The sequence below is a fragment of the Lepidochelys olivacea genome (assembly GCF_965140295.1).
Source record: "Lepidochelys olivacea isolate rLepOli2 genome assembly, chromosome: 2".
Taxonomy (NCBI): domain Eukaryota; kingdom Metazoa; phylum Chordata; order Testudines; family Cheloniidae; genus Lepidochelys; species Lepidochelys olivacea.
The window spans coordinates 122,178,901-122,193,280 of record NC_140412.1 but is presented as its reverse complement, the minus strand read 5'-3'; the positions used below and the strand labels follow the sequence as shown (position 1 = coordinate 122,193,280).

The 14,380-nt window shown below is 40.8% G+C and overlaps 1 protein-coding gene across 6 annotated transcripts in view; it reads right to left on the bottom strand.

Moving 5' to 3' along the window:
* The window catches only part of WRNIP1 (WRN helicase interacting protein 1), a 35,369-nt gene that overhangs the window by 15,056 nt on the left and 5,933 nt on the right, over positions 1-14,380 (bottom strand). For all 6 annotated transcript variants that reach the window (XM_084619192.1, XM_084619191.1, XM_084619190.1 and 3 more), the window contains 3 exons: positions 11,533-12,407; positions 1,500-1,691; positions 38-282 (listed from right to left, as the gene is read on the bottom strand). In XM_084619192.1, the coding sequence (XP_084475318.1) occupies positions 38-282; positions 1,500-1,691; positions 11,533-12,132 (1,037 nt within the window). In that variant the 5' untranslated portion in view covers positions 12,133-12,407. The remainder of the gene's footprint in view (positions 1-37; positions 283-1,499; positions 1,692-11,532; positions 12,408-14,380) is intronic.

The following is a 14,380-nucleotide window of genomic DNA, read 5'->3' as shown; positions in this document are numbered from 1 at the left end:
GTGCGTGCTAACACATGGCAGTTTGTAAAGTACTTACTCAGACCTCTTGCTGCTGCTGCCATTCGCAGAATCAGTGTGTTGCTCGTCTTGGACTAAAACCCGGATCCCCAAGGACCTGATAGCCCGCATCAGAATAGTTTCCATCGCCTCAACAGAGAGCTTCTCGAGAACAATAACTCGACATCGACTCAGAAGAGCGGAATTGACCTGGAAGGAAGGGTTTTCTGTGGTTGCCCCGATCAGCGTCACAGTCCCACACTCAACGTGAGGAAGGAAAGTGTCCTGAACATGGGAGGCAAACAGAAAAAATTGATCAACGACAACCTGAACCATCCCAAGTGAGTAGGTTATTAGGCATTTTAAAGTACATTTTTCATGGCTTGCTATTCTCCAGCCTTCCAGTTGATATACCTTACGAGCTCACTCACAAGACAGCTCATCAGCCAGTTGCCTAAATGAATTCATTCCATTCACACAGTATATGACTGGTTATTTCACTTTAATAACCTGTTCTTTCTCCAAGAATGAACTGAGATACTGAAAAGAATGGCATTAGAAAAATGCAAGTCATTACCATTTAGTGCTGTGATTCTGTTTCATCGTTAGGCAGGCAGCAGATACCATGAAAAGCTGCCCTTATGGAAAAGTCTTATAGAATTTAGCAGTCAACGAGGATATTTCCTATAGTTTTTTGGATCAAGCTTTAAAATTCTATGGAAGGGATAATAATTCTCTATTAAATGCTACAGAATAGGTCAAAAAACTACAGAAAGAATTTATGAGAAACAGCTAACCTACCAGTTTTAAGAATGATTTCTATATAGTCATATTCCATTTCTGTCAAACTCTATTGGTTTGATGCCTACCAGTTTTTGTAGAACTTTTTCCTAAAGGCATCTGAAGTTTTGAAGCTGTGGTATTAAAGTTTTAAAGAATATGAATAAAAGAAATGATGCTCAAGAAAGAAAGATTCATATTGGCTGTGGTGAGGTACTATTCATAAATACATTTCATGTCTCAGTTCGCTTTCTTTTCTCAGTAGAAAAGAGTGGGTATGTACAAACAAAAAACAAACAAGGAATGCCTGCAGGCTTCCTAGTGACATGCTTTTAATTAAAAACCTGAATGTAATATCACTGAAATGAAGGCTCTTCTTAATAGGCAGATATATAGGAGAAGTGAAGTTGTAAGACGGCTATAAAGAAGTAAAATTTCAGGCAAAAAAAGTGTCAGATTGACAATGCATGTAAAACTTCTACAAAATCCGATTTGGTTTTGAATTAAAGTTCTTGAAAGGCCCACAATACACAACTGAGACTCCTAAATTAGAAGCCTAATTTAATTTTTAACTTCTACAATAAAGTTTCTGAATATATCAAGCAATGACTTAAAATATAAAGGTAGAAGAAACATTTATTGTTCAGCACCAAGGTACATACATTTTAGGCAAGTAATATTTTGACAGAAACTTTGTTCCTGACAGTTAGGTGGAGCAGTACCTGCTGAGATTTATTGAAACGGTGAATCTCATCAATAAAGAGGATGGTCTTCCTCTTGAGGAGTCTTTTTTCATTCTCGGCTTGCTTGATAACATCTCGGACATCATTTGTCTTGGCACTTGTTGCGGATAAAGTCACAAATCTTGTACCATTCTTCTTGCTGTTGCTGGCTATGATATGTGCTAGAGTAGTCTGAAACAGAGGAAAGAATTAGCTTTTTGAAATAATTTTGGATATATGAAGTATTTGCCTAAAGGAAAGAAGCCAAGAACAGAGCAGCATGTTAACCTAGGGAGAGTGCTGACACCTTAGAGAACAGGAAGCTCATGTTGTTCTAACACAGGGAAGATGTGAAAACATTCTGCTAGAGATCTCTGCCAGCTCCCATCCTCCACTTTCCAGAATTGCATTTTAAGTACCTACTTGGTATCAATATAGAAAGAGCCAGTGCCCCAATTTAGCACAGCTTTTGTGACAGCTGTTTTTTTCGCCCACTGAAGAAAAAGGAACCCCTTCCTCCAAATGTGCTGTTGCTACAGAGGACAGGAGATATGCTGCTCTTCATTGGGGGATATTGCTATAAGTTACCACACAGCACAACAGCTGAGGATACTGAGATGCTCACAAAAAGTTACATGAAATTAGACAGCATTTGAGTATTTTTAAAAATCAAAACACAGCATTTGCTGTTCTCATTGCCAGGAAAATGAAACAATAAATGAATAAATATTCAGCAAAAAGTAGTTCTCCATATGGCCTCAGCATTTTAATAAAGAGATGTTATAATCATGCTAAAAAAAACCTGACTCTTTACAATCTAAATAGGATATTTTCTAGGCAACCAAACCTGGCCTGGATAAATGCAATGCAATTACTACCTGCCAAACAAACTTTTGTTTTAAAGGATGGTTTTCTTGTTTTCCTCTCCATGACCCTCTCTGTACCAGCCACTCCTTCATAGCAGTTTTTATTTATAGGGATTTAAATTGCATTCATTTTAGCATGGGAGCAGCCTGCAATGCTACTTTATAGTCTGCGGTGTTGTTGCAGCTGTGTTGGTCCCAGGACACTAGATAGACAAGGTGGGTGCCATAATATCTTTTATTAGACCAGCTTCAGGACCTGAAGAAAAGCTCTGTGTAGCTCAAAAGCTTGTCTCTTTCACCAGCAGAAGTTGTTCCAATAAAAGGTATTACCTCACCCACCTTGTCTTAATTCCACTTTATAGGCAGACACACTAAACTGAATGTGCACATTTCAGATTTTTTTTTTTTCCCCAGTACCACCTTTGCTTCCTGAGAGTAGAGCACGCAGCTCTGTGTTCTGGAACACTGCAACAAAAAGCTGAGAGTTTTTTCCCTGAGCTGCCTCCTCCTTCACTAATGATGCAGGGGACAAGTACCAGCAAGCCAAAGATTGTCTTGAAAATATATTCCAAGGATCAAAATTAGTGTAGCAGGTGCACTGAACCTGATCCTCTTGCAGGGAAAGATGTGGAAACAGAGTCATCTACCAGTCTAAGAGTGACCCATAGTGCCAGCAGAAACCTGTTTGGGGTTCCTTCAGTAACAGCGCTCTCTTCCTTTAAATGGCTCCTCTCCTTGCCCCCAAGGTGGGTCTAAATCCAACTGTCCTCAAGTAGGAGAAGAGTGACTAAAGGGGATAATACACCCTTAATGGAGCAATAAGGTATCTCTCGCTTGCTCTAGTCATTGTGTGCTGATGGAAGATGCCTTCCCCATTTTCTTTAGATGAGGTTTGGTTTCAGTGTGCCTGATGTTCTGAAACCAACACAGCGTCATCTCACATACTGAGTCCACACCTCTGCCCATCCCCATTGAGCTGGTTCACTAAAGTATTAATTTCCCTGTTCGAGTGCTCTAGAAGACTATGCTAGAACACTGTAAACTGCCTGTCCTGCTCTGCTCAGGAGATCACCACCAAAGCTGCCCCTCAGACCTGCCTTCAGTCAGGAAGCAAAAACATCCAAACATACATACATACAATCGAGACACACACACATTATCGCCTTAGAAATTAAGTTGCCAAAGTAAACCCAAAGTTGGTGTGTCCCTACAAGTGGGATGATAGATTCAGAAAGCGTTGAAGGAGAGTATGCCCACACTTTAAAATACTGGGTGCACTGACTCATTGGTTCATCCAGTCTAAAGGCTGAAAACAAAAACTGATCTTCCATTTTCTTTGAAAGCAGCAGAAGAAATGGATGATTTGACCAGCTGGCTGTTCACTTTCCTGAATTTGTCCTTTAGCTCCACTCAGCGAGGTATCCCCCACTGTGAATTTAGGCAGTGATTCCACATGTTAATGGGACCACTCACACACTTAAGATTGACATACACTTAAATAACGTGCTAAATCAAAGCCTGGCAGAAGAATGCAGGGGAAGCTAGTTTTCATTTCTGACTTCTACAATTGTCAGTCAACGTATGCAGGATTCATAAATGCAGGTCAGATCTGCCACTTGTTTGCAAGGGAGGGACATAAATACAACTTTAAAAAAAAAACCCCATTCATTTCTGGTATAAAAAAAAGTTTGCAATTACTGTATTTTCCTGTGAAGCAAATTTGAGCTAGGGTCTTTGAACATGTCACCTTCAAAACAAAACATTCTCCCCCAGATATATAAATATTTTTGGATATTCTGAAAATTTATTTAGATAAAGAAAAACATTTGGGGGGAATAAACCTGAGGATAACATTAGAGTCACAGATTTCAACTGAGAACTTGATAACAGTTTTCAAGCTGATGAATCTGGATACTACTCCCTTCCCCCCCAAAGGTCAGAGGTCATGCCATTAGGATAGGGTAAACTGCATTTGAAAATTAATGCTGAAAGCAGTCATCATATTCTTGGCCTCTTCCTTATTATTCCATGCCATCAGTCCTTTAGAATTAAACTGCCTATCACATAGGTGTGGAACGTTTCCTTATTTCCCGAGTTCACTTCTTTTTCATTTATGCATTTTGATATAATGCCTGTAGCCAGAGCTAACAACATACTATACATTTTTTGTAGTGTATTAAGCTACAATGAAGCCAGGAAATATATACTGTAGTGGAAACATAATAGGATCCCAAAGTACAACTGCTCCCAAGAATGCCATTGCTTGCACAGACAAGCTCGAGGAAATGTGCCAAACTACTATGGCGTTTTCCAACAAATTTAGTTATAGTGTATTCTGGGGATGAGATGAAATCTATTACTAAAAATCCAGTACAGTATAAGGAGAAAAAAGCACTAGATATTATATGGACATCTGAAATTTAATTAAGTTCCTAAATTTTTACAACATAAGCCGGCTATATTTTTAGTGTTACACTGAAGCTTGTTTTTTAGATGAATTAACAGTATTTCCCATCAGAACACAACACAATAAATTGGAGGAGACATTTAAGCAAGGTAATAGTCTGCTTCCTCATACAGGCACAATGTACAAGTACTTCTTGTTTAGATAGTGTTCTTTGCTAATAGCCAATATGAGCACTGCTCCCACACCTATTTAATTCAATGGCATTTACTTAAGTGAGAACAGGATTGGTCCCATAGTTTGAAGTCTACAGCTTTAGCACAAACACGAAGCAAGGGGCAGGACTGGGAGCAAACGTTATTACAGACCAAGACAGCCAGCTGGGATGGAGCAGCATGAAAAGGAACTAAATGTGCTCATTTCACAGCCTTGCGACAGATACCTACCCGGCCAACAACCCCGGGACACCAGCAAGGAGAGCAGTTCCCTGGGATGGGTTTACAAAACCTGTGATCTGCCCCAGCTGAACTATGGGTTACCAGATATATTACTGAACTAACCTTGTAGCACCCCATTCTGTCTGGGAGACAAGGTCAAGTCAGCTTCAGACTAAAGGAAGCTGGCAGGATAGGAGATGAGCATGGCTCAACTGTGGCAATGGCTGTGTAAATAATAAAAATTTAAAAAATTGATAACACTTAGCTATGGGGAGATTCCAATATGCTTACTCACCTTGGATGGTATCTGACTCCAAAAATAGCCTACTATGGACTACTTGAGGAATAAGGTACTGATCACTGTGAACAACAGTTTCAGAATCTGGCTGATAGCACCTACAAAACCCAATTCAGATCAGGTGTAAACAGGCACAAGGCCACTGAATTATACTTACTGAAAACAGAGCTGTGCCTGCTTACACTAGGTCTGAATTTGTCCCTTTATATTCAAACTGCTTTACAAATACAATGGGCCGATTCTGATCTCACTTTCACCGATATCATTCCTTTGACCTCAATGAAGTTGCTCCTAATAAGAGCTGGGTAAGATTTTTTGTCCAAAATTTTTTTTGGCAAACAAAAACACAAAAAACAACAAATCAGATTTGGTGATACCAAAACGTTCTATGAATTTATGTTGGTTTCACCAAATTGTTTGTGTCTTGCCCCCCATCTCAAAAAAAAAAGTTATGAAAAAGTTGAAACACTTTCTTTAACATTTTGATTTTTTGTTTCCATATGACTTTGTTTCAAAATTTCCTTCAATTTTATTTTAAAAATTCAAAAATGTACAAATTGCTCAAAATCTAAATGACACATTTCATTTTGGATTGACCACAGCATTTAATTCAACCCCAAATGCAACATTTTCCAACTTCTTAATTATCCAAAATTTTTGGTTTTGGTCTGACCTTAAATGATTTTTTCCCCCTGGAATTACCAGCAAACTCAAAAATTCCATATTTACACAACTCTACTCCTGATTTACACCAGTGCAAGATCAGAATCAAGCCCATTATGTTTGGAGACTGGTTCTTAATGGCAGCAGAGATCATCATTTTTCCATATCTGTTTTTAATTTTAAACTCTGCGCTGTTGTAGAAGCCATCTTGATTCTTAGTTAAGATCTGAACTAAAGCTCACTGAAAGACTTTCATTGACTTCAGTGGGCTTTAGCTTAGGCCCCAAAGGATTAGGAGGGGACATAAAATGTAACCAAATATTCAAATAGTTCAGATGATAACTCATTTGCTAATTAGAAGGGGAGAGAGGAAATCATTTACAGGACATTTTACAACCAAGAGACCAGAAACCCAATCTGCAAATATTTTGTGTCTTGTCATGATGAAGTTTTGAATAAAGCAAATACAAGGGACTGGTTAAAAATAGATAAAAATAAACCCAATGAAATTTAATACAAATTGCAAGGACAGCTTGCTATGTTTTGATGTTACACGTTCCTGTCAACATTACCTACATTAACCTAGTATAGGATTGCACACACAAACCCAAGCAACAGTGGCTAAATGCTCTCTGCCCTAAAATTCTCTAAGCAACAGTGTCCCAGATACCCAGTCATTTACATTTCCCTCCCCTCCCCCCCACAGGTTAACAGCATGCTTAACCTTCCTTCCTTTTTTTTTTATTTTTATTTTTTAAATCACATTGATCTACAAAATTGTTCAGGATTTTGCAGCCCCAAAACTTATCTGTAACAGCAAAGTTATTCTGTGCTTGAGCTACTGGTATGGACATCCCCCTGCTGTCTCTTTACTAAAATTGGGTGTCCCATGGCAGACAAGCAAAAATCTAAATCCCCACATTAAAGTGTCATAAATCACAGCACAGCTTACTCAAATTGCAAACTTGGATTTAAGCAGCTGGGCCAATATAGACATTCATAAGAGTTTCTGTTTTTTTTTTGGTTTTTTTTTAATTTGAACAGTCAGGATCCATTGGTAGATAACCTTGGCATTTCTTTGAAATGTGCTATTTACATGCTGTCTGCTCATTTTTTGAAGAGCAAGGTTATTGAAATATATAAAAGAACATAAGTTACAAGCACACTTGTAAAATATAAATAATACATAATAAAATAAAATAAAATAAAAGATGGGTTAGCAAGATAGTTAGTATCTTTTTGGTTTATAAAAAAATAGAGCAAAGGGACAAAGTTGCAAACACATCCATGACCTTATCAAACCCAACTGAGAAAGCAGGCTTTTAAAGACCGTACTCCTTTTGGAAAACATGACAAACCTTCCAGTAGCAGGGAAACTTAAAAAACAATTTATCCTAAAGGTACATTAATTTGGTCCCATTAATTTTGACCACACCCCCTCAAACATATAAATTCAGTCAAGGCTGATTTCAACATAATTAGTCAAGTCTCACACACACACCTCTCTCTACCATTGTCAGCAACAGATCCCCCTGAACTGGGACCAAACGCAGATGGGATAAAAACCAATTTGAGACCTGAGATGGGTGGATATTAACTGTGCCTCTGGGTACTCCCTTTTTCTTGTTCTTGTTTTTGAAGATAAGAAAAATAATGGGATAAGACTCTTTATGGAGTGTTTTTCATATACCTTAATTGTACGTATGCTCATATTATTCAACTTCAGTTGAATGACATGATTGGGGTTCATGTGGATTTTAATATTGTTGCTATTTAGTTGGTTTGGTAGGCTGGAAAAGACTTACTTTTCTTAGCAAGAAGGATATTGAGGCTTTTCTATGAACAGGAGATGGTACAGCCCATTCTGAAGTTTACAATTTCTGTTAAGCATTCTTGATATTGCTAGTTTTGGTTTTAAGGAGGTAATGTAAGACTGCTACCTATTTCACAGGACTGAAAAAACAATGATGGGGCTTCTACAGAAAAATTCTTAACATATACTTTCATGACAATTAAGAGGCCTACAGAAATGTTGCAGAATCCTGCAACAACTGCATTCCCTGTTATGTCTACACTAGCGCGGTAAGTCAACCTACGCAATGCAACTCCAGCTACGTGAATACGTACCTTAGGTTGAGTTACCGCGGGATCTCCACCACAGAGGGGTCAACGGGAGAAAATCTCCCATCAATTTACCTTACTCTTCTCATCGGGGGGTAGAGTACAGGGGTCGACTGGAGAGTAATCTGCAGTCGATTTGTCGGGTCTTTACTAGACCTGCTAAATTGACCACCAGTGGATCGATCTCAGAGCGTTGATCCTGGCTGTAGTGTAGACATGGGCAGAAGTTGTTAATAGGTCTAGGAGTCTAACTTACCCCACCTTATGTATCACTTCTGAATTTAACCTAAGGTATCTGATGCTATTCCTATTTCAACACACGAACACTTGAGATGATTTCTCTGGCATCTACGGCTTAGAATCAAGATGCGATACACTTGAAGCTAAATTACATATGGTGTCTGTTAATATTTCTCCACTGGAAAACCCGGTTAAGAGGGTGGAGCAAAGTCTTAAGGAAACACAGGGAAGTCTGTACTGGAGACAAGACCAAAGGACAAAAAAAAGCTTAGTGGAGAATTTTGATTAAGGGCAATTCTCCCCCTCACCTCCCAAAAAGACAGAAATATGTCAAAGCTATACTGAAGTTTTCAATATTCATGTGTTATGTTTTCATTTGACATTTAAAAAGGGGAACTTTGTGATTTCTACACTCTTTGTTGAGCTTCTTGGGCAATTTTGATACTCCCCTCTGGATAATAAAGATTTTCAGGATTATTAATAAAAGGTTCTACACTTTTGTCTTTTAATTAATTGTTTTTCAGATATGATGATGCAAAAAATCATACACGACCGAGAAACCATAATGAGGTTAATTTGAAAAAGAATGGGGTATATTTTCTTCAATAACAGAAAAAGCTAACATCTTTCCTGAAGTTTCAAAGGATACTCAAGCTAGATGAAAAGCTATATTGCTTTGGGATGAACTTATTCCTTTAGTCTTTTCTGCTTTTGTATCTTTTCCAGCCAAAAGAAAGCTAGGTAGTAATCAGAAATAAATATGTTAAGAATATGTTAATGGTAAAATTTTGTTTTGTGTTTTACTTAAATTAATAATAGCAAGTGTTCCTCTGAAAAATGGGAAATACAATATTATCTGGTTCTTTGCTGCAAAATACAGTTTTTGATTTACATTGCTTAGGTTACAAATAAATATTTTAAGATAATCAGTCTTCTTTTTTCTCAAGATGTTTTGAGGTCTTTTAAGCTTTGATAAGATTTTGATGATGTGCCAAATTATTTTACCTTTATCTGCTATATTGTCCATGTAAACGGATACTGAATTATTTACTAATTTAAATGATTCTTAAAAGCTAGAAAAAGAAACGTTTAATCCTGAAGAGGTGCTTATTGGTGGATAAAGACTTTGAACAACAGAAAGCTTTCACCCTCTGACCAGTCACTGTGTGGTATGAGCAAACATCTTTCTCCATAAGGTCTTTTTGATTTTGAATACTGATTGAGGTTCTCCCTTCCCTTCTCTGAGGAGGTATTTTTTTCCCCATCCGACTAGTTTCTTAAGAGTACTGTATCCACACACAGTAAGATCCCCCATTATTTCTTTATCAAATAAGATCTTAGACTATACTTAGGTCTATCAAAGACAAAAAGCCAAGGAGGATGACAGACATCAATGTAGTCCTGTTTCTCATCATTAGAGTCATCTTGGTTTAGTAGTGTGGACCACCTGAAATTTACAGACCAGGAATTTAGGGAAGAACATTTAATTAAAAAAAAAAAAAATTTCCAGCAGTTTATATGAGAAGTGATTGAGGTATAGTTTAAGATTTTAGTAGAAGAAGGACCAAGATAAAGCTGAATTCTACCAATATTCTGGAATATTAAAGTTAGGCAGATCTGAACACAAGGAAAATGGAGAACTTAAGGGTAATGGGGCTTTGTGTGGGCACAGAAAAATGTTGCAGGACTGCAGACATACATTCACGGTCCCAAAGAGTTTACAATTCAGGTAGCTTTTTGAAATTAATCAGTCAGTGAATAAAAGGGATAGAAGAAGCATGGAAGCAGGAAGAAAGAGAGAGAGACTGTGAGACCAGAGAAAGCTGAAAGTTAACTAACTTAGAAATACATCAAATTTATTTACAAACAGAAGGGCTTGAACAAAATCAAAAGAAAACAATCCCGCCTCCCAAAAAAACCCCTCTCCCCTCAAGATTCATACAGTGAATTTCAGGTCCTATCTCTAATAGAAACTTAATTATTATACACAATACGTACATTGATAAGACGTAAATTTTAATGCGGCATAATTTTTTATCCACAGGAGCAACTAACCATAGGAACAATTTACCAAAGGTCATGGGGGATTCTCCATAACTGCCACTTTTTAATATCAAGATTGGATTTTTTCTGAACGATATGCTCCACAAATTATTTTGGGGGAAGTTTTATGGCCTGTTAGACAGGCGCTCAGATTAGATGATCACAATGATCCCTTCTGGCCTTGGAACCTATCAATTAGAAGCAAATAATTGATCAAATAGCAGACTTTTTGAGGTGAGGGAACATATTGTTGGTTATTATTGGTTGAGCGCTGGCAGCATACAGCTCAGCACCTTACAGAAGGTGAACACAGCCATTTTCTATAAGATATCCTACCAGGAACGGATACAGAGACACTGTCAGGTGTTCCGCTTATCATCACCAGTTGTTCCAGGGAAGGCCATGGAATTACCCTGGTAAGCACTGCCCCATGGCACTGAAAGCAGCACTGAGCCCTAAGGAAATGCACAGAACAATTAGAATACCTGGAGGAGCTGGCCTGCAAGGAACTGTTTCTCCCACAGTTACTGCCCCGTCCATCCCAGGGTATGAAGAGAGACTAGGTGCGGGAGACTATCTTGTATTGGACCAACTTCTGTGCTGGCGACAGAGATAAGTTTTGGAGCCACAGACACCTGAAGAGCTGTGTGTGGCTCAAAAGCTTGTCTCTCTCACCAACAGAAGTTGGTCCAATAAAACATATCACCGCCCTCACTTTACCTCCCTAGTGCACTGTTCATTTAACCAGGTGAGCAGAGAAATTCAGAGCAGGAACAGAGAATGGGAAGGAAGCTGCGTTTGGGTAAAACCTTCAATGTTGGCCGGTATTTGTGAGGCCCGTGTCAGGGTGCTGGTGCCCCGGGTGGAAGCCGGGCTGACCCTTGTGGAGGAGGCTGTGCTGCCTAGTGACATTCAGGCAGGGGCTCCCTTGGGCCGCTTAAGCGGCCCCGGCGCCACTCACCTTGCCGCAGCCAGGGGGCCCCCAGAGGACGAGCGAGGGGGTTTCGTCGGCCTCCAGCAGAGACCGCAGCAGGGTCTGTTCTCCCAGCACCTGATCCTGCCCCACGTAGTCCCCCAAGGTGCCCGGCCGCAGCTTATCGGCCAGGGGCTTCCCCTCCAGCTTCTGGGCCACGGTCTCCCCGCTCAGGACAGCCGCGTGGCTCCCGGGGCTGGCAGCCGGCCCTGGGCAGGCGGGGGCCGGGCTTGCCCCTCGCTCCTGGCCTCGGGCTGCAGCAGCAGCAGCTCCCCTGTGAGCCCCAGCGCCCGGAGTTCCCGGGGGGGCTGCGGCCGCCCGGCCCTTGTGGAACAGGGGGAACACGGGGGCGGCGGGGCCGCTCCCGCCCTCCGGCTCCTCCTCCTCGCTGCTCTCCCCCGGGGGCCCGGAGAGGCGCATTTTCTTGCTGGGGGCCTGCGGGCTCCGCTCCGCCTCGCCGCCCCTCCCCGCCTCCGAGTCCTGCAAGCACCCGTCCAGGTGCGAGTTGATGTACGCGGCGGGCAGCTCCCACAGGCACACGGGGCAGCGCACCAGCGGCCCGGCCTGCTGCGCCCCGGCCCCCTCCATGCCCCTGCGGCTCCCCGCACGGGCCGGAGCCGGAGCCGCCGCCGCCTCCGCCTCCCCCGGCCCCACCCACAAGCGGCCTCCCTTGCCAGAAGCCGGTAAATGCTCCCCCGCCCGCCTGCTCAAAGCTACAGGCCCGGGCAGGCAGATTGCTTCCTGCCGCTGCGCGCGGGAAACGAATGTGACCGGCCCGTGTCCTCCTCCTCTTGTAGGCGGCCGCAGCGTGTAGACCTTCGGGAGCTGTAGTCCTGCGGCTGTGGGCTAGCTTCGCTTCTTTCCTGCTCGAAAAGAGACACAGAAAGTTGTAACTCACCTTCTCCTCTCCCCCCCGGTTTATTTAGACCTGCTCCCTAGCAAACTTGCTGCACTGGAGGGGGGGTTTGTCTCTGCAGGGGGGCTGTAACAATTTGTGCAGTGGGGGTGCTGAGAGCCATTGGACCAAACTGTAAACCCTGTATATCATAGAATCATAGAATATCAGGGTTGGAAGGGACCTCAGGAGGTCATCTAGTCCAACCCCCTCTGCTCAAAGCAGGACCAATCTGCAATTTTTGCCCCAGATCCCTAAATGGCCCCCTCAAAGATTGAACTCACAACCCTGGGTTCAGCAGGCCAATGCTCAAACCACTGAGTATATGATGGAAACCACTGCAAGGCGGGCGGAGGGGGGTGTGGTAGCACCTGTGGTTCTCTGTGTGTCCTTTCAGGTATCTGCTGGTGAAAGAGACTGGCTTTCCAGCTGCACAGAGCTCTTAGTCTTCTTCAGGGCTGGGCGCTGGGTCAGAGGTGTCCTTGGTACCACACACAGAGCTTCCCCGAAGAGAATATGGCCCAGAGTTTTATAATGAGAAGGCGGGGGTTTGCTGGGTCTTAAGAATTGTTGGGTTGCTCCCAAAAATCCATCTTATTTGAATGTATTCAAACATATTTTTATTCCAGATTATTTTGTTTGGGGTTACTTCTGGTGCCAGTACCTAATGCTACTTAATAGTATTTTGAAAAATTAGAAAGCAGAATCCTTAAAACAAATTTTATTTGTTTTTTTTTTAAAGAGCTCAGTCTTTTAAACTCTCACATATTTAAATATTTCTAGTAGTAATTTGTCTCAGATTTAGGCCCTGATCTGCACAAGTGCACATGCTTAACTTTGCACATGCAAGTGGTCTCACTTTTCTTTTTTTCTTTTCATCTACACTCTTTCCTTTCTTTTATTATGCTATGCACTTCTGAGCAATAACTATTGTTACCACTAATACCTGTACCAATAAAACTCACTATCATACCTCAGCTTCAAACAGTGAAAAATCATGAACTTTATTAAACATCCCTGAGATGTGTAATATCACCATTGAAATTCACCAAAAGCTTGAGTTCCGCTGCACACTTCAGACATTTTAAAAATAAATCCTGACTCCTGCAGGCAAATCGTGAAGTGTAACTTCATAGAGTTCCTCTGATTTCACACTGGTGTAAGTGAAATCAGAACTGGGCCCTGTGTGTTTGCTTTGTTAGATTCACAGGCCATTTATCAAAATACCTTGATGTTTGTTTTTTTTCTTGAGAAAAGTCAGAAATGTTGTTAGGTTTTTTTTAAAAAGTCTTCCCATTGTCCTACAGTGTAAAAAACATAGCATGGGTTTTACTAGATAGGAAAGTATAATAACTAGTACAGTTACCATCATAGTTCATCAACTAAAGTTGACCTAATGGTAAATCTTTCCAGGTTATATTGGTTTTTCCTCCTATTATACATTTAGTTTTAATTATTCATTATTATATAACTGTTCCTATCTTGTAAATTTCCAGGTCAGTCTAATGTTAAAGATGTACTGTGCTGGGGTACTGAAATGTAAACAAGTCTGGCTACTATGTAATAGTACCTGTCTTCTGACTTAAATCTTGAAAGTGTCTGGCAAAATACTAGTATGTAGAAAAGGTAACAGATGAAGTTTTGGTTTGAACTCATGATGAAGGTTTATAGATTATTATTAATACAGTACCCAAAAGTTTGCAAGGCACGTTACAGAATATGGAGTAAATCAAGTCCTAGCTGAAGAGCTTACAATCTAAAGAAACAGACTGAGAAAGAAAAAGGATATACATTTTCTTAGCAGTGCCTGTATGCCTATATTATATTCCTGCCCAGCTCTAAACACTCTCTACCTTATTTCACCTGGGTTATCGATATGTTGCTATTATGCAAATGATAGAGATAACATTATACATGCCTCTTTCCCACATAATCATGCGA